General features: G+C 37.2%; 1 protein-coding gene across 5 annotated transcripts in view; it reads right to left on the reverse strand.

The window, feature by feature from the left end:
* The window catches only part of DMD (dystrophin), a 2,218,635-nt gene that overhangs the window by 33,439 nt on the left and 2,159,383 nt on the right, over positions 1 to 25,813 (reverse strand). For 3 of the 5 annotated variants that reach the window (XM_063601607.1, XM_008970951.5, XM_008970953.5), the window contains 4 exons: positions 25,432 to 25,470; positions 21,047 to 21,112; positions 19,871 to 19,936; positions 16,974 to 17,132 (listed from right to left, as the gene is read on the reverse strand). In XM_063601607.1, the coding sequence (XP_063457677.1) occupies positions 16,974 to 17,132; positions 19,871 to 19,936; positions 21,047 to 21,112; positions 25,432 to 25,470 (330 nt within the window). The remainder of the gene's footprint in view (positions 1 to 16,973; positions 17,133 to 19,870; positions 19,937 to 21,046; positions 21,113 to 25,431; positions 25,471 to 25,813) is intronic. The other 2 variants (XM_008970952.5, XM_008970954.5) reach the window with 1 other exon arrangement.

Here is a 25,813-nt window from a genome sequence, read left to right on the forward strand (position 1 = left end):
GAGATCGAGACCATCCTGGCTAACACGGTGAAACCCCGTCTCTACTAAAAATACAAAAAATTAGCCGGGCGCGGTGGTGGGCGACTGTAGTCCCAGCTACTCGGGAGGCTGAGGCAGGAGAATGGCGTGAACCCGGGAGGCGGAGCTTGCAGTGAGCCGAGATCGCGCCACTGCACTCCAGCCTGGGCGACAGAGCGAGACTCCGTCTCAAAAAAAAAAAAAAAAAAAAAAAAAAAAAAAAAAAAAAAAGATGGCACCTCACTACATTGCCCTGGCTAGTCTCAAACACCTGGGCACAAGCAGTCCTCCCACCTTGGCCTCCCAAAGTGATAGGATTACAGGTGTGAGCCACTGTTCCCAGCCTAATTCACTTTTTGATGTTTAACTTGGGTGGGGGGTGCTATCCCATTTCTTCATGTATTTTGGATCGTGATTTGGAGACACATTTTGCAAGGGATGTTTTGCATGTGCATACATATGCAAGTGTATGTTTTCTATTATTCTCATGTGTGTGTACTTTAATATTTTCCTCTCTTTTTAAACTCATTATCTCTCTCTCAGGTGGTTTTATGGCTTCTCCCAGCCATACCCAGGGGCTTAGAGTTTAGAGCCACATCTGTTGGTAGTTTGCAGCTCCTACACTGAGTGATACAGAGATATCACTCATTTCATTGCCAGGCAGTAGGTAGATTGGTTCAGGTCCTGGTTTCAAGGCTGTGATGCTCTCTTTCCCAGCTGCGAATCTTTGCCTCTTCCCTCGGCTCTATGCATTAGGGCCATAGCTGCATATAAGCTGTAGACCCCTGCAGCGAACTGTTTCTTTTCATGTTGCTTTTAGGTGTAAGTGTGTATGTGTCTCTCTCTAGGTGTGTTTTTGTGGGGCTCTGATTTCAAATAGTAATCCTGGCTTTGGGCCACTACCTTGTAAGGAGAATTTTAATCCCTGTTACTACAGCATGAGCTGAAAGCCCACTAATTTAGCCCCACTTACGACTCACGAAGTCCTGTTTTGCTTTTTTTTTTTTTTTTTCTTTCACATTTCTGGTCCACAGAGATGTTCATCTTGCTTTAAAGCCCAGCTATGTCTTTTTCATTTTTCACTCCACATATTATCTACCACTGGATAAATGGTAGGAGCAGAGAAAGATGCCTTCAAGCAAGAGCTAATGTTATCTTAATCAGAAGCCTACCAGGACACATTGATTTTGTAGATGTATAGTCAAGGTTCCCTCAGTATTAACTCAAGCCTTAATTCATCAGGCCAGGATTAAATGAGTCGAACAAGTGCTTTTCTTCTAAACAAACATATGACATACAGAAACCTCTTATTAAGCTCAATAGCAAACTTGATTTTGAGGGACTAGTTTTTCCTCCTGAAGCTCTGAGACAGGACAAGCTGTCATGATACGGATTCTAAAAGCCAGAAATGGTTAAAAGAGGTATCTTGGCCTGCAACCAAATGAAATAAGGTTTTTTGATTTGAGTCTAAATTCTCTTTTAAGGTATTTCTAAATGTTCATGAGAATTTTCAAGAAGAACTGATGCTGGAGGGTTTGAACTAGAGATGATTTTTACTAAATGTTTTCTAATAAATGCAGTCATAGTCACAGAGCTGTGTTAGGGCATATTTTTGTTAGGGGTTGGGAAATTGAGCCATTTAGCCCTTATCAATTACGCATTTGAATTTTCTTATATTTAAAAACATCTATGCCAATACTTTTTGAGGTATACCATAATGTTAGTTTTGATGCAGTATTAACGTAGGGGAGATCATTCTCATAGATGATCAAGGTTCCCTCAGAGTTACTGTTCCAAGGTAAGTTATTCTAATGTTTTTTTTTTATTTTTTTATTTTTTATTTTTTGAGACAGAATCTCGCTCTGTCGCCCATGCTGGACTGCAGTGGTGCGATCTCAGCTCACTGCAAGCTCTGCCTCCCGGGTTCACATTCTCCTGCCTCAGCCTCCAGAGTCACTGGGACTACAGGTGCCCGCCACCACGCCCGGCTTTTTTTTTTGTATTTTTAGTAGAGACAGGGTTTCACCGTGTTAGCCAGGATGGTCTCCATCTCCTGACCTTGTGATCCACCTGCCTCGGCCTCCCAAAGTGCTGGGATTACAGGTGTGAGCCAACATGCCCAGCCTCTAATGTTTAACAAGTACACAATGTACTCGTTTTAACAGCTGTCAATTATATTATTACCAATACATATTTTGCTTTTCTTGAGGGTATACACGTACATCTCACCCCTAATGATTCTCTAATTGTTAGAATGTAGTCATGAAGTCATTTCAATACAGATGAATATATGTCAGTGATCAGACAACGACTCCACAGAGAATCTATTTACGTTCTTGATTATCTTGTAAATTATATTTCTCTGGTAGCTCCCTAAGGAACGTTAATTCAAATTCACTACACATGGCTTCTGTCACTACAATTTCTTCCTGTAGCCAGTCATCCTAAAGAAAAAGTCTTCCATCCAGTATTTCTTATTCTCTATAGAGCTAAGAATCCCCCCATTCTACAAATATGTAGATATATCTGATTAATTTTATGTCATAAAGAATATAAACTCTGTTGTCTACATACAAATTTACACTCAAAAAAACTTCCCAACCAACTAATGGACATAAGAGATTAATCAAATTGGCAAGGCTTGTTCCCTTAACTCAACTTGCTGAAAACATGAAAGCAGCTGGCCCTTTTAGCAATGATTTATGAGTGCCTCTCTAGCAATCATAACTATTATGTATGATAAAGAACATTACAACAATCTCTGTGTAATTTAATTTACAAAGGTCGAATGATTTCAGTGTAAGTCATCTACTCTTTAAATGGAGCTTCCCTACTACGTGTAGTTATATAGTTGTATAATGATATTTATGACATAAAGAAATGAAGGTCACTTTCCAGTGATCAATGTTTTCTTAACAGTATCATACATTTAACTGTATACCAAAGCATGAGCACACACAGGGATTATTTTGTAAAGTAGAACAACTACAAAGATTGCCATCTGAAAGGAATAGATCCAAAGAAATCTGGCTTTACCCTCATATAATATTAAAAGCAGCTAAATCATATCCACCAATCTAAATTCAGGCAAATGTAGTAAATCATACAGAACTATTACAGCAGCTATAAATGTAGCAAATTAGCATTTTTTTTAAATGAAAGACAAATTCTGCAAGCAAGATGAACTTTAAAAACTGGAAATTGCATTGAGCCCTTGAAATTACAATAAAGCTCAGTGCAATGGCTCACACCTGTAATCCCAGCACTTTGGGAGGTTGAGGTGGGAGGATCACTTGAGCTCAGGAGTTCAAGACCAGCCCGGGCAACATAGGGAGACACCCCCACCATCTTTACAAAAAAATTGAAAAAAATTAGCCATATGTCGTGACACATGCCTGTAGTCTCAGCTACTCAGGAGGAGGAGGCTGAGGTGGGAGGACCGCTTGAGTCTGGGAGGTTGAGGCTGCAGTGAGCCATGATCATGCCACTGCACTCCAACCTGGGTAACAGAGGGAGACTCCATTTTAAAAAAAAAAGTGACAATAAAATTTTACAGTACAGCTTTAGACATCTTTATCAAACACAAATTCAAAAATACCCCTAAACGAGGTGGAAAAAGACATTAATAAGGATAAGCTCACAGGGTGAGAAGACTATGCATATTTTAGGTCAGCCTTAAGCAAAACAGTAAAAATGGCAGGACCCCTCCAGGCTCTTGTTTCTAATCATTTCTTAGCACTGTCCCCCTTTAAAACATTCAGAGCCTTACTTCCAAGCCCTTTCCTACTGAAATTTGCTCAGTATAAAGGTTTTATATAAGACATTTACATTTTACTGGGATTTTATAATAAAGTGTCATTTCTTCTAGTGATATCTGCATTTTAAAACAGATGTCAAAGAACGTAAAGGAAAAAAATAAAAGCTTTGCCCCATCAGGGGAAAGGTTGAACAATGCCACTTTTTGACACGCTGCCTTTGTGGTGCCTTTCACCATCCATGGCTGAGGAGAGACTTAGAACAAGGCTTGAGAGATGGTCTTGGATTCAGAAGATCTTGATTTATGACTTACTTGCCTCTGCTGCTTGCTGAGGCTGGGCAACTGACTTAAGCACTAATTCAGTTATGAGGATTATTAAGCCAGTATGGTCGACATTCTATATGTCAAACTTTCTTTGAACCATGCCCAGCCCATACTGTGTTCAATAAATGTTGGTTACTATTATTATTGTTATTACTTCTTTCTCTATATATTATTTACTTTTTGGATTTAGAACCTCAGATGTGCTAAAAACTTCCTATAAAAAGAAAGCACTTAATTATCTGAAATGAAAGCAATCTACTTAGACCTACTGAGCTTGGCAGAACATATGCATATCTAGCGCTTAGAAAGTGACTAATCACTCAATATTTGTCCTGTAGATACCTGAGTTCTAGCCCCTAGCCACATTGTAGCCACCCCCAAATTTTGGAATTATTGTGTATCATCCATCATCTGTGCCTTAGTAAAGTTTATCACAGCTGAACATCTGGGCAAAATGAAATCACTGAGTTAAGATCACTAGGATGAGATTTCCTTGATTTGACCCAATACGCTAGGTATGTGATGAAACTGTCAAATTATAATATGTCCATGGATCATTGCTGAAATAAAATATGTGGACCAAGGGTACAGGGTTAATGTATCTAGGTGGAGTCTATTTTCTGGATATGTCCTTGACACATAGATCTGTATCTTGCTCAAGTTCCAAGAGACAGAACATGACAATATTAATTGGCTTCAGTTTCTTAATCTTTAATGACTGAGATGTTTTTCACAAATTCCTGATCAGGTGCTAATTCATTACTGTCTATAGACTAAATGTATTAATCAAAAGTTCAACACAAGAAAAGAAGAATTCATAAGAAATTTTAACCACTTATAACTGGAAATAAGACAGACTAACAAAACCTAAGACAAAAATGGCAGTGGCTGGTCATCATCAGCCAAAAGGAAAAACTAGGATTGGAGAGGTTTTAGAGGTGAAGAAGTCTAGTCCTCAGGAATAGTGCCATTGGGAAAAGTGTGTTTCCATTTTCAGACAAATACAGCAAAATATCAAACTTTCATTGTCTTTGATCAGCAAAAAGCCGTAACAGTCTCTAGAAGAATCATAATTTTAAGCTTTGTGTGTTCTGGCTTCAATCCCTCATGCGTAGTTAGACTTAGTCTTAAGTTCTCCCAATAACTTCAATTTGATGGCCTATTTTTCACTCCCTGGCATGCACTGCTATATACTCTTGCCATATATGATCCTATGGCCTCCTCTATTACAATGACAGAAACTATAGAATCTTTTTTTTTTTTTTTCTTTTTTTGAGACAGGGCCTTGCTCTGTCACCCAGGCTGGAGTGCAGTGGTGTAATCATAGCTCACTGCAACCTTGAATTCCTGGGCTCAAGTGATCCTCCAGCCCCAGCCTCTTGAGTAGTTGGGACTACAGGCATGAGCCACCATGCCTGGCTAATTAAAAAAAAATTGTAGAGATGGTATCTCCCCATGTTGCCCAGGCTGGTCTCAAATTCTTGGTCTCAAGTGATCCTCCCACCGCAGCCTGCCAAAGTGTTGGGTTTACAGGTGTGAGCCACCATGCCCAGCCCAGAATAACTTCTTTAAAATAATTACCAGTACTTGTACATGAATGTTCATAGCTGCATTATCCATAACAGACAATAAGTAGAAATAGCCCAAATGTCCATCAAGTAATGAATAGATTAAAAAATGTGGTATATCCATACAATGAAATGTTACTCAGCATTAAAAAAAGAATGAAATACTAATACGGGCTATAATATAGATACCATTTTAAAAGATTACGCTATGTGAAAGAAGCAAGTCACAAAAGACTTTATATTGTATTATTTCATTTACATTAACAGTCCAGAATAAGCAAATCCATAGAGACAGAAAGTAGATCAGGGATTGTCTACTGCTAGGGCTGAAAAGAGTAGTTGCAGGAGAAACGAGGAGTGACTTGAAAATGGGGATGGGATTTCTTTTGGGGGGTGACAAAAGTGTTCTAAAATTGTGCGCTGATGGTTGCACAACTCTGTAATTAATAACCAGTGATTACTAATACTGGTTAACCTATTAACTAATAATCAGTGACTAATACACTTTAAATGGGTAACTCCTATGGTACGAGAATTATATCTCAATAAAGGTCTTATAAAAAACTAAGTTCTAGATTCAAAATTTTATTTCTTATAGCACAAAAGATATTTCCCCAGTGAAAACAATAAAATCTTATAATGCTTTCTCCTACTATGGAAAAATCAAGGTTTAACCCATGTACATAAAAGAAAAATGGTATGCACATGTCTTCAGAATTATCCGTGTGGACATTAAATATTTTCAGATGATGAGTTTTAAAAAGAGTCCAAAAATAAGCCCAGAAAATGCTTAAGTCTGGGTTAGCCTAAACAACTTGGATGGTTTCAGTCTAATGGAAAATGACATCACAAACTAAACAGGTATATTAAGGGATTTCGGGAAAGAAAATAATGTAAGAAATGAGAAAAACAAGGAGATACCTGAAAATCAACCCCAAAAGCCATCAAGTAACAGAAAAACTCCAAAGGATATTTACCCATTCATTTTTATAACACATTTATGTACCCAGTGCTGTGGAGATAAAGATATATGTAGGACACTGTCCCTTACCCTTGAAGAGCTCACATTCTAGAGTGTGGGATATTGTTTACTTCCACCATGGTAAGAAACCTTACTCGAAGGCAAAAAGACTGGGAATCATGCTCACTGCCAAAGCTAAAAATACAGATTTTTATCTTTGAAATTATCGCCTTGATTTACTAGGAAATTACAGGAAAAGAATCATATGGATTTACTTATGACTTGTAGTTACAACAGACAGACTAGCACCATAAGGTAACTCAGAATTTGGAGACACAAGAAAAGGTCATATTTTAACTATTAAGATAGTAAAAAAATAAAATGGGTGAGTTTAGCCATCTGCAGAAGCCATCCATGTACATATGTAATACCAACAGGAGACCATTTCTAACTGGGCTGCTCATGCCCAATTACAATCAAGTACATCAGGAGGTCCTTGGTCTTCTTACACAAACTCTCTTCCTAGGAGGTCTCTGTCCTCTCCCCAGGCTTCCATCTCCGCCACAACCATGACCCCTTCCCGCAACTCATTACTCCTTAATCAAGACTTCTCTTCTAAGGCTTCAGACCTATCTCTCCAACATTCTCCTGGATGTCTCCATTAGCCATGGGCTCTAGAAGCTGAAACTTGCTAAGCACCAAGCCACACGAGGTTGATATACTGATTATGCAAGCTCTAAAATTTCAGTGCCAGGAAAGGAACAGCCTTCCTCAAGTAGCATTACACAGGACCATACAGTAGCTACACATCTTTGTAACTTATACCTTAATCTTACTTTGAGATGAAAGCTATACCTGCATTTCTGTCATAAGATAAAGAGGGAGAAATATCTTCCCATGTGTTGATGATACACTTTAAAATCACAATCCAGGAGAGGCCTCAAGCAACAACTGGCCTTTGCATCTAACTACTTACAAAGAAAGATTCCACAGTAATTGTGATGAAGCTAAAGGTGCTGTCTTTGGTAAACATCTTTCAAAGTTCAATCATTTCACAAGTAAGAACTCCCGATAGCAAGTTAATTGCATCAAGTCACTGGTGGCAATTTTTCTTGGTGGTTTGGGTGAAAAGCCAAGTTATTCCGTGGGATATTCTACAAAAATGGTGCAAAGAATTTTCTATGATCATGAGAGTTAATTTAATACCTATCTTTAGATTTTTCAGACTAAATCATTCTGGCTTCTGGGTCTACAGGGTAACTGCTTCACCACTAGAGCATATGAAAAGTTACTTTTGTGAGAAAAATCCAGGCTTCCTACGTGGGCACCTGTTACAGCTTTATCTTCTGATGTTCCCAGAGACACAACGGATAGGCTTCTCAACAACTACAGTAGAGAGTCAACTATGCTATCTCCTAGACTGGTTTTCAAAGTTTACTTCAGACTTGAATTTCTTTACCGAATTGTGTTCCATTTAACATTGCCGTTGGGCTCGAGGTCAAGTAAGTGGGAGCAACATGAGGTTAGACAAAGCTAATCAGGTTTCTTCACTTCCAAACTCCTCAGTGCAAATGCTAATGTAATGATGACTTTCCGGTATGAGTGCTTTCAAAGTTTTTCTGTCCTTGGAATCCTTTTTTTCTCAGAGTATCTCAGTGGTATTCTGCAGAATACATTTTAGGCAACAGTGACCTTTATCCTTGGAGAACTGTCATCCCATCTTTGGTGTTTAATGTTAAGCTTTCCACAATTATCAAAGGCCATGAGAAACAGCCACATATGATTTCCCTTGGGATTTGTTATAAAAATGTTGATAAGGACACTAGCCAATAATCACTTCAAGTGTAACACTGCTTAAGAGTTCAGGACCACCACCCAAGTTTGAATACAGGTCCTATTACTTGCTGGCCATATGAAGTGTCCTTAATACTCTGTGCCACGCAATCTTCTGGAAACAGCCTCTCTTTCATATGGTTGTTTTAAGGATTAAATAGGAGTTTATATGTACTCAGAACAGTTCCTGTCCATAGCAATCACTCAAAGGACAGCTACTTTTGTTATTATTATTATTACGTAGAGCCAGGAAAACAATGATGTTTCTTTAGGATGCTGCATGCTTCTTTAATTCAATATTCAGAGACAGACAAATCTTTGTTTCCTATTATCTCCCTGGCTACAGGGAAGCTCAAACTGAATATGAAGCTTAGTCAAATCAACTATGCTAATCCCTATGATGTTCATTGATCTATTATTTATATTGCAGGAATTGTATTGCTATGACTTTTTAAAGAATCCTTTCTGAAAACTGAATACGTAAAATCAACATAGGAAATTTCCACTTGAAATGTCCTTGGGCAAATAGAATTCAGTATGTCTGATACATAGCTCTTTCTCTCCATGCACTAACCCTTTGCAAATCAGGAGTTTTTCCTGGGTGCACTAGGTTGCTTTTGTTTGTTTTTCAATGATCATTTCCCAGTTCCCAAATTAAAACATTCCGTAACACCAGATGCCTCCCCCTCTCCATTTTCCCTTGGTCTCATTCATTCAGTGACCTTCTAATTTCTCCATCCCGTTCTTCACTTGCCTAAGACATCCTTAGTTAAGAACCTGGCATCTTTTAATGGACTATTCCACTGTGCTTCTACCAATCTTCATGGCTTTAGCTTTCTGCCAGGTCAGTTATTTTTCTCAATCTTCCCCCCCGTCAAAAAGCCATCACTGTTCACCTGCTTATAGGATAAAACCCAAACTCCTTAGTATGATGCACAAAGTCCTTTAAACAGTAGTCCGCACCTACCATCCCACTGCCCTCTTATTCTCCTCATTCCAAGCCACACATTACTCACTGGTCCACCAGTCTGGAAAACTCATCCTTCCCCCATCTCTCAGACTGGAAAACTCCCATTCAGTCTTCAACTCTTAAACTCTCTTTGTAAAGGCCTCTCTACTCCCTCTGATAGAATAAATCATTCACCTCTGTGCCCCCAGAGCACTTGTAACAGCAGGATATAAGTAGTTGTTTCTATTTTAACTTTTTTAAAATAAATTTTGAGCTCCATGAGGGTAAGAACCAAGGCTTATTCATCTTTGTAGTCTCATAATTTTAAAATTACATTAAGCACTCAGTAACTATCTGCAGAATTGAACAGAATTACATCCTCAGGCCTGGAAAGTAGCTAAAGAAACTTATGACCATAATCAATTCTACTGTAGAGGGACAATTGGCAAATGAAGGCCAACAGGAGGATGAGGGTCTTCATGAAAAATCTAAAAAAAAAAAAAAAAAAAAAGGGAAATTGGATTGTAAGAACATAAACTCTTATCCAGCATGTTCTAGGGAGATGGCAGCTGTACTTGTAAGATGTGAATATTCTAATCGCCAGAGGGGTGCTTCAATTTTTTTGGTAGTATGAAGCAGTCCTCACAAACATCCAATTTTAGATGCGAAGATTCTAGGCTCACCAGAACACAATTTGATTTTTATTGTGATTCCTAAGACACTGGATTCTAAGACACAGGATGCTGTGTGCCTAAAAAATGAATATATTCCTCATTTTAATAGATCTAGTATTTGCACTTAAACCAGATGCTGTCTCCTCCTAAAAAAGCTTTAAGGCAACCTTGATAACATTTTAATACAAGGCAGTTAAAAAGAGAGATAATTAGGATAAAGGGAGAAATAAACTTTCATTCTGGGTTATCCATTCACTGCCATGAACTGGATACTATGAATCAGTCCCCTCAGACTTCAATTAACTTTGGATAAACTGAAGGAAATTTAGTTACACTGGCCCTGCTTGTTAGAAACTGAGTCTGTGAATAATGGTGATTCCACTTCTACCATGTTCCTGTCCTCCCTGCCTGAGTAGAGCTGAGATGGTTGACCCCATTCTTACACAGCTTCTTAAATGTGGCATGTATGCCCTTCAGCTCTTATTCATCCTTGCCATAAAAGGTCTTGGCTTTCTGATTTCTGTGATCAAACTAGCTCCCTTTGTCTAAAGAAGGGCTCTGTAGCCCTTTGTTTTGGGGCCCATGTCACCAAATGATATAGTTTGGCTGTGTCTCCACCCAAATCTGATCTTGAATTATAGCTCTCATAATCCACACATATCATGGGAGGAACCCAGTGGGAGGTAAGTGAATCATGGGGGTGGGGTTTTCCCATGCTGTTTTTGTGATAGTAACTCTCATGAGATCTGATGGTTTTAAAAAGGGCAGTTCTCCTGCACATGCTCTCTTGCCTGCCACCATGTAAGACATGCCTTTCCTCCTCCTTCACCTTCTGCCATGATTGTGAGGCCTTCCCAGCCACACGGAACTGTGAGTCCATTAAACCTCTTTTTCTTTGTAAATTGCCCCGTATGAAAATGGACTAATACACCAAGTAACTTGAATGCCTAGTTTCGTTAAATGTATCATATACCACGCTTTCCTCTCCACTCCAACTTTAAAAACATGTGGGAACAGCCGTAGGAATCAGTCTTGAATTATTTCCAGTGATGTCTACTGGACATTTTAACATTCATTCCATTATGCTTCTTTCCTCCCTTCCTTACCCTAAATTCCTTACCTACCACTTTGTCTTCAGAGGCAGTCCTTCTCTCATTCAGGGTCACGCCTCCTCCCATACTTTAGTTCCCTAACCCTTCTCTCTCCTGCCTCCTGTGGGAAAATGCTCCCATCATTCCCAAGCTCTGCCCTCCTCTTCTTCTGGCACATTTCTCCAGCATGTGAAAATTAGAGATTTTTAAGTAAAAAGAGAAAACCAGAGTGAACACTGCACGACACTGTGTGAAGTAACCCCAACAACCATAAATATCTTTGCAAATATTTGCATATGTAGAGAGCATGTTTGGAAGGAAACACAAGAAACCAAGAAAGATGGTAGCCTCCAGAGCTGGAAACACCACAGCCAGGGGAGAAGGTTGGAGAAGGATTCACTTTTCTCTATCTGTCTTTTTGAACCCTTTGGATTTTGTATAATAATATACATGTATTCTCTACTAAAAATAAAAGTAATTAAATACACACTTTAATGTTCACATCTTCCAGAGTTCTACCAAATCCAGTGTTCTCCTTCTGCTACATGCTCCCGGGATATATAAATTCATTCTCACGGTTTCAACTACCACCTGTGAGCTGGCGACTCACAGTCCTAATATCTCAGGCTTATATCCTTTCTACAAGCATCAGAGTTCTATCTCTCAGACTGTCAGACATTTACACATGGAGATGTCACCAGGACCTCAACTCGACCTCTTCCATACCTCATTTATCACCTTCCAGCTACTCAGCCCTTCAGGAAGGACCTCTAATAAACACTGCTGCATTAAAGGATGGACCTGCTGCAACTCCTCCTGAATTATCAGTCCCAGCTGCAAATAACTACTATCATCTTGTTTTGTAGTTACCAGCCCTGGGAATCATTCCTTCATACCCTAGTCCCACAGAACTACCGAATCAAACAGCTCTATCCTCCCCCGAAATATCACTCAGATCAGCCTGTCTACTTCATTTCTATCACCTTACTTAAGGCTCTAATCATCTCTTTCCTGGGCTCCCATGTAACTCCCCCCAGCTTGATTTCCTCGTTCCAGCATCGCTCTTTTCAAAGTTACCCTCCACACAGCTGCCTGTGTGGCGTATATTCATGTCAATATCATGGCCTGACTCCTGGCTCACACCCTTGAGTTGCTCCCTAGACTAGGCATGGAGGCAGCAACTCTGCAGTGGGTACCACACCCTTCCCGACCTGCCCTTGCTGACCTGGTCAGCCTCATCTCCTCTCATTCTTTGCCTTCTTAAAAGAGGTAATACAACTGTAGTTTCCCTCAAATAAACTCTGCCATTCCTCACCCTGACACCTTTGTTTATATTCCATAGGAATGCCCATTCCTAACCTCTTCAGATTCCCTTCATTTTGGCCATCTTTTCACCATCATTGGAGACTTGCACAAAGACCTAATGAAAGAACATTGAATAAAGATTTCCCATAGCTATGAAGATTGATAACTACTAGACTAGGTCCAAAGTCATCAAGTCAATTACAAAGTAAAGCAACGGGATCATGATTTCCAGCTACTTTAATTCAGTGGTATCAGTAACTGATCTAGAACTTCTTTGACTGTAACAATAATAATCTTGCACAATCACTGGAGGAATTTAAAGGAAAAAGAGAAAACTCCAATTTTGGCTTCATAAGGTCTTACTGCCCAACAAGACATATGAAAGGTCCTGAGTAGGTATTAAGAATCTACAGAGTTCCCTCGTGTTATATAACATCTACTAACAACTTTAACTTTAGACTTTATGGTGAATTAGGTTAATATTTAGCCACCTTTTTGACTTGAGAACAATCTAATCAATTTGCTATGCAGGTAGTAGAATGACAATGTCTTTGTCTCTCAGAAAGGCTACCTTTTCATTGCTAGGATCATACCTTGAATTTCAGAGCAAGTCTTGGTTTATTTAGACAGTGCAGAGAAAAATACATCTCTGTATTTGAACACTATAGGCTTAAGTCAGGAGACTGAAGGCTTTAATCAATGCAAGAAAAAAAAGTAAACCTTGAGTTTGCAATGCTAAGGACACACAATGGGGCAAAAACCCAAGATCCAGTGGCTCTTTGCCAAATAAAGATGTATCTGAATTATATGTGGCAATGAGGGAGAAATATGATGCAGAAGTGAAATATTACAGATTAGATATCTCACTAACACCATTAGTCATCCAAACTTATGGGAGGCACTATGGGAAAAACTCAGTCAGATTTAGCTTTTACTCAGAGCTTTAGCCTTATCTTTGTGGCATAAACCAAGAATCAGAGAACACCAATGTGGGATACATACAGTGCCTGTGATTTGGAAAACGGGTTCTTAACATTCTAAATTTATGACAAAGCCATGCCTGGTGCTAATCAAGGCAGTTTGAAAAAGGGGAGTATTTTGAAAAGCAAGCAGAAAACAAAGCCTTTGAAAGGCTTTTCTCTACGAAATTAGGTTTGTGAAAGAACTTTAGTCAAAAGTGCATGCATGTATGCTACGATTAAAATAAATTCAGCTTCAATTCATTTATTCATTAATGCATTCAACAAATATTTATTGAATACTATGTGCAACAACCAGGAGAAATGGAATTCTAAAGGCAGAGATAAGATACCTCTGAGACACTTCTCAAACAGCCATCCTCTGTTTTTCTAGGGGGTTGTAGGGAGGTGTCGTGAATAAGAACAATTAATGGAATTTAATAAATATCTAGTCAGGAATGGGGCTCTCCAGGCCTCTCTCTTTTGCTGTTATTTGGAGATAAATCACAGCTAAAGGAACATAAAATATATATATTAACAGATCAATAAGTACACATCCAAAGGACTTGGGGCAATCTCAATTTTAAATATACTTATTTTCTCTAAAAGTATGCTCGTATTTGTCAGATTGCATAGCCCAATGCTGACTTAGGACATAGCCAGCTAGACATGCACAGAGAGGGCATCTAAAGAATTCCTGGGTTTTCTCAACAGGAAATGGCAAATTAAAGGCTCCTTAAGCAACACTGAATTCAAGGGTAGCGAAGGCAAATCTAGGGCTCTGAAGCTCCTTGCGCAGAACTGCAAGACAGGACAGGGCAGATCAAAGTAAACACACGGGCTGTTTTCAGGAAGGGAACTCTGTGGAGACATTTCTTTGGAATTTGGTAGAAGGTCAAATAGGACAAAATGAAGGGAAAATGAAGGAAGCTCATCCTGATCATTTCGCGAAGGTCAAGGTAACTTACACAAAGATTTGCATCAACCCCAGAGTCCTCATTTTGGAGCTCTAAGTAGGCCTGATGTTATGTTTTTTGTTCTTTTAGAGAACAAACCATCCCATTCTTGGAGAATGGTCTTGGATATCTTCCAGGGTAAAGTGGTTATCGCTGCGCTACAAGTAGATGAACAGGTTTATTCCGGGACACTTAGTCCTCATAGATAGTCCCTTAAGTTAACACACATTCTGGGGAATATGCCGCAATTCTATGTAAATGACATTCACAGAGACTTACTCTTCTTTATTATCTGGTTGAAGGTAGAGTTGCCTATTTAGAGTCAGAAAAATCTGGATTTCGATTCAGTTCTACCACTGGCTGACTGGGAAATCTGGGGCAAGCTGTGTGAACCTCTATGAACCTGTGTCTCATTCACAGAAAGGCGACAGTCTCTTCTCCATAGCGTTTGCAAGAAGATTAAATGATCTAAAATACGTAAAAGTGCACTCAAAATGATAAAATGATAAATAAATGATAGTTATCAGTACTCTCTACAAACATTCTTTGACCCGGGTGCAATGGTACGGAGAAAGACTATGCTAACCACAAACAAGGCAGGGCTCTTGACCAATGAGCTCAAAAGATATATTACACAATCATATACTTCAAAAATATATTTACTCCTTGGTAACATCAAATTCTATTTACAGTGTCAGTTCCAACTTTTTATTCCAATTTGACTTTGACCCCTACATTAATTACAGATTTAACATAAATGGATATTACTGATTATTCTCAATAAAGTAGAAATGTTTTCTCTACCATGGTCTTCACTGACAAATGATCTCAAAAGTAAGGCCAAAAATAAAGCTATCATGAAAACAACAAAAAAAGTTCAATATTATCTCGTGGATGGTACTCATGTGATGTTCTTGCTGTATTTTCAGGTTTTTACCAAACATTTCCTGAGTAGCCATTAAATATTCAAACCATGCTAAGTACTCTGGAGGATATGAAGATGATTAAGATACAGTCCATGCCCCAAAGACACACACTAGCTCATTAAAGAGAGGCACTGGTAATAACTGATAAAAAGGCAAACTGTCAAGGAATTTTCTGAGAAAGGTCCAAAGTGCTCTGGGAATAGAGGCAAAAGACAGATTTCTTCCAACTGCAGGGATCTAGCAGGGCTCCATGGGGAAAGTTATTTTGAGCAATGTGATGGAGGATAGGTGGGATTCCTTTGTCAGATACGGCAGTGGTGGGTTAGAGGTTAGCAGTTAGGCTGAGACTCAAGCTTGAGCTTGACCCCAAAGGTAGATGAGAGCAGGATGTATTCAGAAATACTAGCTACAACAGCATAGCCAGAACACAGGGAGAACAAAAGAAGATGGCATAGAAAAAGCAAGTCAAGAGAATATTGTGGAAGGGTTTGAATGCCCCACTAAGAAGCTTGATTTTTTTCTACATGCAGAAATCCAGTGAAAGGGGAATGCCATGATGGGTCTTGGTTCTGGCAAGATGTACAAGTAGAGTCAGTATGGAGGATTTATTGGAAGGGTGGGAAAGAGACTAAAGGGAAGCCAACCAGATAAGGAGCTATGGCCATAGGTCAGAGGTGTTAAGAGCTAGAAGGCTCGCAGTGGCAGCAGGAAGCAATGGATGAGTGGCAGTTTGTTTTTTCATCCTGAAGTGGCATACTCCCAAGGGCACTGATCTCAGACACACTGTGTTGCCTACGTTAAGAGCTTTTGGTGCCTTGGGCTCAACCAAAGAGATGAAAGTACTTAAGACCCACAAATCTGAGCAACATCTACTTTAAATCCTTGCTTGGTAGCATTTGTCTGAAGAAGGCACATTGTGAGTTAGAAGTGATCATGTGAGAAGACTTTTTAAACCAAGGGACCTGTGACATAATAAATGTAATACAGAACTGAAAGTCCAATGATTTGCATTATCCTGACACAATACAGTACCCCAGATGTTTACATCTTTGTCCTCCCTGCAGTCATTATGAGAGTTCTTTAGCCTTTTTCTCTTCTACAATTTCTGCTGTTTTTACATGACTGTCTTTTACAGGTGATGGCTGACAATTGGAATTGTCTCACTAACCTGCTATGATGGTGAGCATAAATAATAATTTCTGTGTTGGATGATGAAAAATAAGATGAAACAATTGGTTTCCCAATATGACCAAGCCAATAACCCTACTTTCTTAAATGTTTGAGGTAGATAATACGGCCAAACACATGTAAAAAAATCATATAATCATAAAATTAAATAACCTACTTTTTTCTTAAATTCTATTCTGAAATATAAAATCAAAGCCTTGGAGACACATGCAACAAGTCAAATACCACCATCAGCATTAATTCCTTCACACCTAAAATATGAGTTCTTCATCACACTATTGCATCCATTGTCTTCTTTCAGATAACAAAAAAAAAAAAGAGAGAATCTGCAAATGGAGCTAAACAGATTATTTTAGAAAACAATTAGACATAAAATGACTCTAAGTGAAGATTCCTGGCACTTTTCTATGTGTGCAAGTGTATGCACTCTGCATACCAATGACAAAGCTAGAAAGAAAACTCACCTGTTTTCTTCCTCAAGATCTGCTAGGATTCTCTCTAGCTCCCCTCTTTCCTCACTCTCTAAGGAAATCAAGATCTGGGCAGGACTACGAGGCTGGCTCAGGGGGGAGTCCTGGTTCAAACTTTGGCAGTAATGCTGGATTAACAAATGTTCATCATCTCTGGAAAATAAAATCAAAGGTTTTGGTTTTTTCCCCCTCCTTATTTTGCTTTGGGGGTTAGGGACTCAGGAGTGTATTTGAAAATAGAAACATTTATTTGCTCTTAACAATTAATTAGACCTTTTTTCCTGCTTCTAAAGACCTTTTGATACTGCTGAGGTTGTGATCTACCATTCTATTGGTACCAATTCAAAATGTTTTCTTGCTCAGATTTTCAAATGAAATTGATTGGCCTATTTACATGGATAAATGAAAGGCAGAATTACAGAAATACTGGGACTCTACGTTGATGTTAGTCAATAGCTAAAAAATATTAAAAGATATAATAATGGCTGTATAATGCTTTGGCCACCAAGCCTGTCAAGATAATCTGTTCACTAACCCACGCTATTGTTGTACTGAGTAGGAAAAAATACCTTGCAGCTCTAAAAGTAACAGAGGAAATATTAAGTGGAAGGCAATGTAACCAAAAAGCATTGCTTCAGTAAGTCAGTTTTAACTTATATAAGTCATTGAGGCAGAATGACAACAACAATTAAACTGGAGATAAATGATTGTTTCATTCAGTTATTGTTTAGACAGAAAAACGAAAATTAAGGGGAAAAAAGCCATTAAGGTGACTGATTAAAAGAAGACTGAACATCTCATTCCTCGGGGCAGTTTTTTTAAATACAAGTTTTACTTATTTTTAAATTTATACATAATGGTTTTAAGGACTAATCTTGGGGGAAAAGGAGGCAAAAAGGCTTCTATTTGGGGAGGCAGCTACAATCTTTCCTGGAAACTAGGAACTCTCTAATACACAGGACAAACTTTTTTCTGAATGCATTGCTCCAAGCTCCGGAAAGGCCTGTTTACCTCCAAGTTATAAGAATTTTCTTCTGTCCGTAATGACAGGCTAAAGCTCATTGTTTCTGGTTAGATATCATTAAGATGATACACTAATATTCTCCTCTCCATACCCACTTAAGTTGAAAAATATCAGAAATTTAGGAAAAAGTCCTCCTCATTTGAATTATTTTTGCTTATCAAGCCAGTTACCTGGTTTAGATGTGAAAAGCTGACTAAAAATAATTATTGGGTATTAAAAACACACATTTAAGTGAAGTCAACCAATCCACCAAACCACTTCCCCAAACCTGCCCCTAAAATGCCATGAGTTTTTGCCATCCAACATTGAGTCAAAATGGATTTTATGTCCTCAGAATAAGCTAAAGCTTATTTTAAAATAAAACAAAAGCAGTTTTACCACCTACTTTATCACACTCATTCCAAATTCTGAAGTTGTACTGCTAGAACTTCCCATGTTTAATTATAACCTAGAGTTGTAACTACACTTTTCTTCCTGTTCTCTTAGGCAGTCAATGAATGATAGCCACTGTTACGTAGATACAACTCGAATTAATTTGAATGTGCTAGAGCTTCTAATACCAAAATCAGTGAGCCAAAGAAGCACAAGCTATTTACATTTGGCTGATTCTTTGGCCACACATTTTACTGTTGAAGTATCTTATATATTAGTACCATTAATACTTTTTCCCATAGCTAAGAAAGATAAGGCATCACAGTTATGGTTGGGGAAAGGCTTCTTTGTTTGTTTGTTTGAAGGAACTAAGTCATATACAAATGACTGAGGGTTGACTTGATTCTTTATTATTAGCTTGATCGTTTATGTACCAGATGAGATTATTTATTCTCATGTCTTCAATAACTAGTTATATATATGCCACTTTGATACTATTTCTTTTGGCCTAATCCTTATGAAGGTTCTTTTCTCATCTGAGCATGACTTTGTGTTGCCACACCAACTACATATGATAAATTTACCATTCTTCCCTTTGTCTATATTCTCCAAGATGGGTGAGATATCCTTACTTTATCAAACTAAAAAGGCATCGTAATACTTTGACTAGATTTCTTCTCTTTATGTTATTTATTCACTTGGCAAATCCTTATTTTTTCCTTCATATTTGCTTCAATGTCTGCTCTCTCTACCTCAAGCCCGGGTCAGCATTTACTTGGTTCATGGCAATGTTCCTTTGTGCTCTGTATTGTGAACACTGCCCTTACTCTATAATGAAGCCTCAGTTTCCCTGCCATAGCTGTGTTCCCTGCTGCTTTTAGCACCGCTCTATCTCCATCCTTAAAGTTTAACAGGGTTGGCTTATCATCCTGCTAACAACCTGCAACCTGAATTGGTACTTCTCCTCTGGAAACCCTTCATAAGATTGCCTCACTTTATCTTGTGAAGATGCTAAATCACAAAAATCTACTTCTTTGGATTTCTGAAGGAAAACGCCCAACTAACCTAACATATGTGAATAGCCATGCTATACCAAGATCACGTTTCCACTCCCCATGAGTGGAGAAAATAGTACTTAGCCATGACTTTAAAATTAATATCCTATCCCTTTAAATATCTGGCAGGTTTGGTCAAAGATTAAGCATTACTATAAATACTTGGGACTCTGCAATTTGTAATCATATGGTATGAAATAAGTTTAAATAAGAATAAGGCAAACTATTTTTGCTACTCTGAATACTAATAATGCCAGAATTTGGATGAGCTCATTCCATGCCAGGGCATTAAGAATTAAAGGAAAAAAGTAAATGAATGGCTCCTTAAAAGATCAAGTGAATATGATGCTAATTCCTATATCCTGTGCTATCCTACCTCTAAATCCCTCAAAGCAATTTCATTGTCAGGAACATTTTGTAAAAAGAGATGGGATACTTACATGCTCTCATTAGGAGAGATGCTATCATTTAGATAAGATCCATTGCTGTTTTCCATTTCTGCTAGCCTGATAAAAAACGTAAAAGCTCATTAAAACTTATGTGACGTCTTAGAATCTATTCAAGACCTAATCGAACATTCCTGAAAACTAAAGGATAAATCATGGCAAGAAGAGAAAGGAATCCTTCAAATTAAAGGATGTGTGTGCTGGCTTAACCATTTGAGGCAGTGTGTGGTAGACCACAGCTAGTTAGTAGCACTACATTTATGATAGAAATTCTAAGGAAAGTTATATTTCACTGTTTTCCCCCTACAGATCAATCTTGCTTTCACTAAGAACAGGTCTTTGTTTTCAGAAGAAAAGCTTCCCTAACAATAAGTGCACTCCCTACCTTACACTACCCCTTGTCTTTTAAGACAATTACTACTTTCCACTGATGACAGACTTACACAGCTAGCTAATGCTTTTCACGATTGGTAAACATGTCCAGCAGTTAGAATATTGACAAAGGATGGATGCACAGTAAGCTCTCTAAACATTCTGCCACCAATTTTTACCTTTAAAATCTTCTTCACCTCAGGCAATTATACAGGGTTTTTGTTTGTTTGTTTTTTTACAACTAAAAAAGTTAACCAAACTCTTACGGATTTAACAAGCATAAAATATTTTAAAATTAGTAATTAAGTTTTTAGGTATAAAGATCATCTCAAACACAAGGTGAGACAGAAAAGTCCAAGGATTAGGAAAATTAATTATTCTCTTCTTTACAGCATATCATGTAAAATAAATACACAAATGGAAAGCTGATGCTTTCATATTCTCCACATAATATAGTATCATTTTTTCATATATGAATGTCTGGTCTAGCAGTTTTCTAAGGAGGTTAAACTATTTGTAAGCCAATTTAGTAAATGTGCTCACTGTAAAAAAACATAGCAAGGCTACCGGAAATGTTTAAAAGCCAGGGTTAGGGAAGATTATTCTGGACTAATGCTCTTGTTGGTGACCAAAAACAACATGCAGTGGAACGGCATGCACGTTAGAGGGCAAGTTGATTAGTAGGAATCAGACAAGTTTGGGGAAAAAAAGAAAAGATTTGTTTAAAATATTATAGGTTAGCTTTCCTTGGTTAGTTATTTCAATCAATATTTGCCTGGCATTCAACTAGTCTCATACCTGCTAGCATAATGTTCAATGCGTGAATGAGTATCATCGTGTGAAAGCTGAGGGGACGAGGCAGGCCTATAAGGCAGAAAATGTGATTAGTCACAGATACCATCCATTAATGGAGAAAAAACCCACCACACAGTTATGTTATACACATGGCCTAGAATGCTTTTATTCGAATTCTATGGATAATGTATACAGTTAGTTGCTCCTATATCTTAAATATTATCAAGTATTTTAAAATCCAGGTTTGAGAGATGATTTCTCATACTTCTGCTTTTATTAAAAGCCATGAAGAGAGGCCACAATCTTCTCTGGAAAATTCCCATCGTAGAAAAGGTTGGGGGAGACAGTTTCTAGGAAGCATTTTGTCCTCCTACTTTGTAATTTCTCACATCCTATAGTTCCGAAATTGTGTTAGCACTATGTGGTTTAAAATTTTAAATAGTTTACACCTGCGCCATTTATAGGCTATCTTCTTATTGAATCAAAGCTGTACATTTGCCTAGATACTTACAATTATTTTAGCTTCAAAGAGGCTACTCTAGTACAAGACTTCTTAAAACTCCATGTGTCAAGATGTCTTGATCTATGCAATTTTGTAAAGAAGAAATGTATCTTCCAATTCAGCAGCAAGACTATACCACTAATTTCTAGCACAAAATAGAATGACCCTGGATTATATTGTGAGGTTTTAAAAAAGAATGACTAAATTTCATAGAACGTCATGATATCTGAAATATTTCTTAGAGATACTGTGTGCTAAAACATAGGTGAGAAAATAAGAGGAGATCATTAGCAGGAATAGTCTATATGCTTTTTGTATATAAACACCTATCTTTTCTTATCTCCATAGGCTAGAATTCTGGTAGGGTTAACATTTTTTCATCCTTTCATATCTGATCTATTAATTATCCTTGAAGTTTTTATAGTATCTTTTGGATTAACCTTAGGAAAAAAAACCATCTGTTCTGAAAACCAGTTTAGGCTTGTACTTTTTGTTTTAATTGGAATAGCACAAAAGGTCTCTTCCATTTCTCTGCTGACACAGAAAGCCCTTAGGTAAAGGCATAAATCCAAAAGTCAACGATAATGTAATTCAGAGAGGACCCTGGTTTAGCCCAGTGTCCAAGTAGCATTGAAGGACTTGGTTGAAACACTAAGGAGAATGTGTTTGTTTCTTCTTACATTAAAAAAGAAAAAGATGCAGTTACCAGTAGCTAAGCTTGCATTAGAAAATGTGCCAGAAATTCATATTTCTTAATATACTACAGTAAGATAATTACGACACACTATAGCAAATAACTAGGGAAATGGAATTCTTCCCTGAGAGAGAAAGGTCTTATTTATGAAACCAATGTCATCTAGGTCAAGTGTAATCATAATCAAATTGAAATGAGTTATAAAGACGTTTAAATTGTCAAGAAGAAACAAAAGGAAGACTACTCAATTTAATAAGCAGATCCAAAGATTTCCATGTGAATCTTCACTATAGTTTTGGAGAGTTAATCTGTTAATCTTCTAGAACCCTGACATAGCCCATTATTAGAAAAATGCTAAGGTCTGTTTTGAAATCTTCACTGCAGATCAAGATAAATTAATACTTGGATTATTTGTATTATAAGAACTATCTTTTGGAACAGACCAGTCTTTCAATTACATATTTTTTAATAAGCAAAAAGCCTACCATCAGGGAAAATACATTAGTAGTGTTTTCCCTTCTAATAGTTGCTATCCTGGAAGTGTGTACAAGAATGAAAGCCTAAGACCTTGGAGCATAAGTACACCAAGAAAAGTAGGCATATAAATCCAAAACACTTTAATACCATTTTATACAGAAAATCTTATACAGAGCTTTAATTCTTAGCCTCAAGGATAATTCCATGTTATTTTTCTTATTAATGTCAGTGGCGCCTATCACAGCATGCATAAGCACAAGAACTTATAATAACCAGAAATCTTAAAAAATATACACTAAAAGAGACACTTATTAAACCAGAAAATGAGCCAAAAGGGAGTACTGGTCAGAGATGAATCATTTAAAAACCAAGAATTAGTGAAAATACAAAGCCACTTAGTCCACAAACAAAATTAAGTGCAAAGCCTTCTAAAACACTTCCAAAAGAAGGTAATAATACTGTTCCCCGCTTCCCACTTCCTAAACACAAAACCATATACCCAGAAGGATTACTTACTATAAGAGTTAATGACCTACTTGGTCAATTCCATCCCACCCACCACCACCTTATCTTTTATGAAAACTCTATTAATTAAAAGCTGACATTCATTTAGGTTTCAATGCAGAATCGCTCAAAGAATATTGTTTGACTGGCTCACTTATGGACAAACAACATAAAGGCCTATGTTAGCTTTAGTTTAAAGTAATATGACAAACACAAGCAAATAAGGGTTTAGTCTAAGGAAAACCAAACAGTCTGCATCTCCAGAAACTTTCAAATTCTGTGATCCATATCAAATGGATCAAATACTGTAATCATCATAGGATTTGTTAACATTAGATACAAGTCTTGCAAAATAAAACACGTTAGGACCTGGCTCTTATGCCTGAATAGGATGGCTTTGTAATATATTTTATATAGTATTTATAATCCTATGAATAAATACTTTAAATACAATTACTGCTATTAAAGAAAACACAGACTTTAGTCTGCTAGATTTGTTTTCTTCCTCAAAATTAAAACTTCCCACTATTTCTGAATAATCTAACCAACTTTTCATAAAAACGCAAATTGGGAGGTGTGTTTTAGTTGTTAGAAAATATTTTTAAATAAAAGATGTTATTAATTTTAAAGTATTTCAACGTTTAAGACAGACAAAATCTTCTACTTAAAATAAGTTAATCTGATTGTCATAACTTTTTTCTCATTAGCTTACGTGTAGCTCCTTTTTGCCTTTCAAGGACTATTAATTACTCTTTGTTTATTATTTGGTGCTACTTTTATCTATGTATTTGTAACAACTGTTCTTTAGCATATTTGTCGTTTGGATTTCTTACTTGGTTAAACTTATTTCCACATAGAGTAAATCCATTCCCTTAGCAGGATCCAATCAAGCTGAAACTGTAGTGTATCAACTCTTTAAAAGTTTCTTATTTATGAACGGTTGTAACTTCTATAACAGACTACCTGGGTTAGGAAAAACAATTTCCAAGAGGCAGAGGACATAACTGAACCTAAATACCTCCCAAAGTTCTTTAAGCATGATGATTAAATAAATCAGATAATATACTACTTATAGCTACCATATCTCAAAATTAAGGGGCGCAATAACGAAGTTTTAAAAAAGAAAGCATAGCCTTCCACTTCCTTTAGGCCTATTAAAGACTGAAAATAAACCTCAATTAATAATTTGCATTTATCACGACAGGGTTTTTAAAAAAGGATAGTTTAAATTAAATTATATGGTGGAACAATAAAAAAGATTTAATAAAAAGAAATTGAATTCTTACATAAGCTTATCTTCCAAATTGGTCATTTCCCCTTTATACATAATAGAGCTGTCTGATTTTCAATAAATATTTTAATAACGCATACTTTGAAATACCAAAAGTTTGTTATAACAACCCTACATAATGTAGTTTTAAAATAGGCACTTTGTTTGCTAATATAGAAATCACAGGCCCCAAAAAAGAGTTTTCTAGCATTATAAACTCTGAGATAAATCATCTGCTGGTATCTGACCTCAGTGTTATTAATACACACCAATAGTAATAACAAAGAAATACTTTCCTCCTAGAGCAAATGTATAATTGTTTATGAGCTGAATATTTAGTTTGGAGAGGAGAGCAAAGTGAGTTTAGTTCAAACTTTAGAAACCCTTGTATATAATGATTAGTCAAATAGCATGGCATAACCTGATAAACAGTCCGCACACCTCATTAAAATTATTCAACCAAACTCAGCATCATACTTTAAAATGAATTCTGCTGATTTTTAATAGTCCACTTATAACAGACCCTAAAGATTCTAAAAAGCATCGAATCTCAAGAAATATGGCTAAAGAATGTTATTATGTAATCAGAAGCTTCTTCCTTGCTTTTATATGAAGAAATATATAAACATGTCTCCCAGGAATACAGCTAAAACTCCAATAACTTCTTTGATTATAATTTGAATTCAAGCCAGGATTTCTGCTGGTTTGAATTTCACCTGGTGGAGGAACCAAAAAACCCACTCTGATTCTCCTGATCTGTGTAGATGGTACTTTCAAAGTCTCATCAAGAAAAGAAAAAAAAAACTGAAATGAAGGAAGGGGAATTAATATGTCCATAAAACAAAACAACACAAAACAAAACAAACAAATAAACAGAACAAAAGAAAACCAAGCGAGCGAATGTGTTGGTGGTAGCAGCACCCTTCAGCAAAAGTACTCACGCAGAATCTACTGGCCAGAAGTTGATCAGAGTAACGGGACTGCAAAACAAAAAATGAGGTGGTGAAGAGAGACATACGCAAACTCAGCCGCAAAAAAATTTACTGAAAGGTCAAAATAAATAAAATCCAGCCAATTAAGTATGAACCATGGAAAGCAATAGCCAAACCAAGGTGTAAAGTGAATTAAAAGAAAAACACACAGTTGTGTGACTGCCATCAGAGTTAAGGCAAAAAAGAGGAGCAGGTTGAAAAGAGGTGAAGACGTCCCCTTTGATCTTGAGAATCATTACTACTTACTGTGAAGTAGTTTCCTGTGACTATATTTTCTTTTGAGTAGAAACAAGTGACTAGATATGACCACACAATGAGATACAAAAAGACA

Source organism: Pan paniscus, chromosome X (assembly GCF_029289425.2).
Source record: "Pan paniscus chromosome X, NHGRI_mPanPan1-v2.0_pri, whole genome shotgun sequence".
In the NCBI taxonomy this organism is placed as follows: Eukaryota; Metazoa; Chordata; class Mammalia; order Primates; family Hominidae; genus Pan; species Pan paniscus.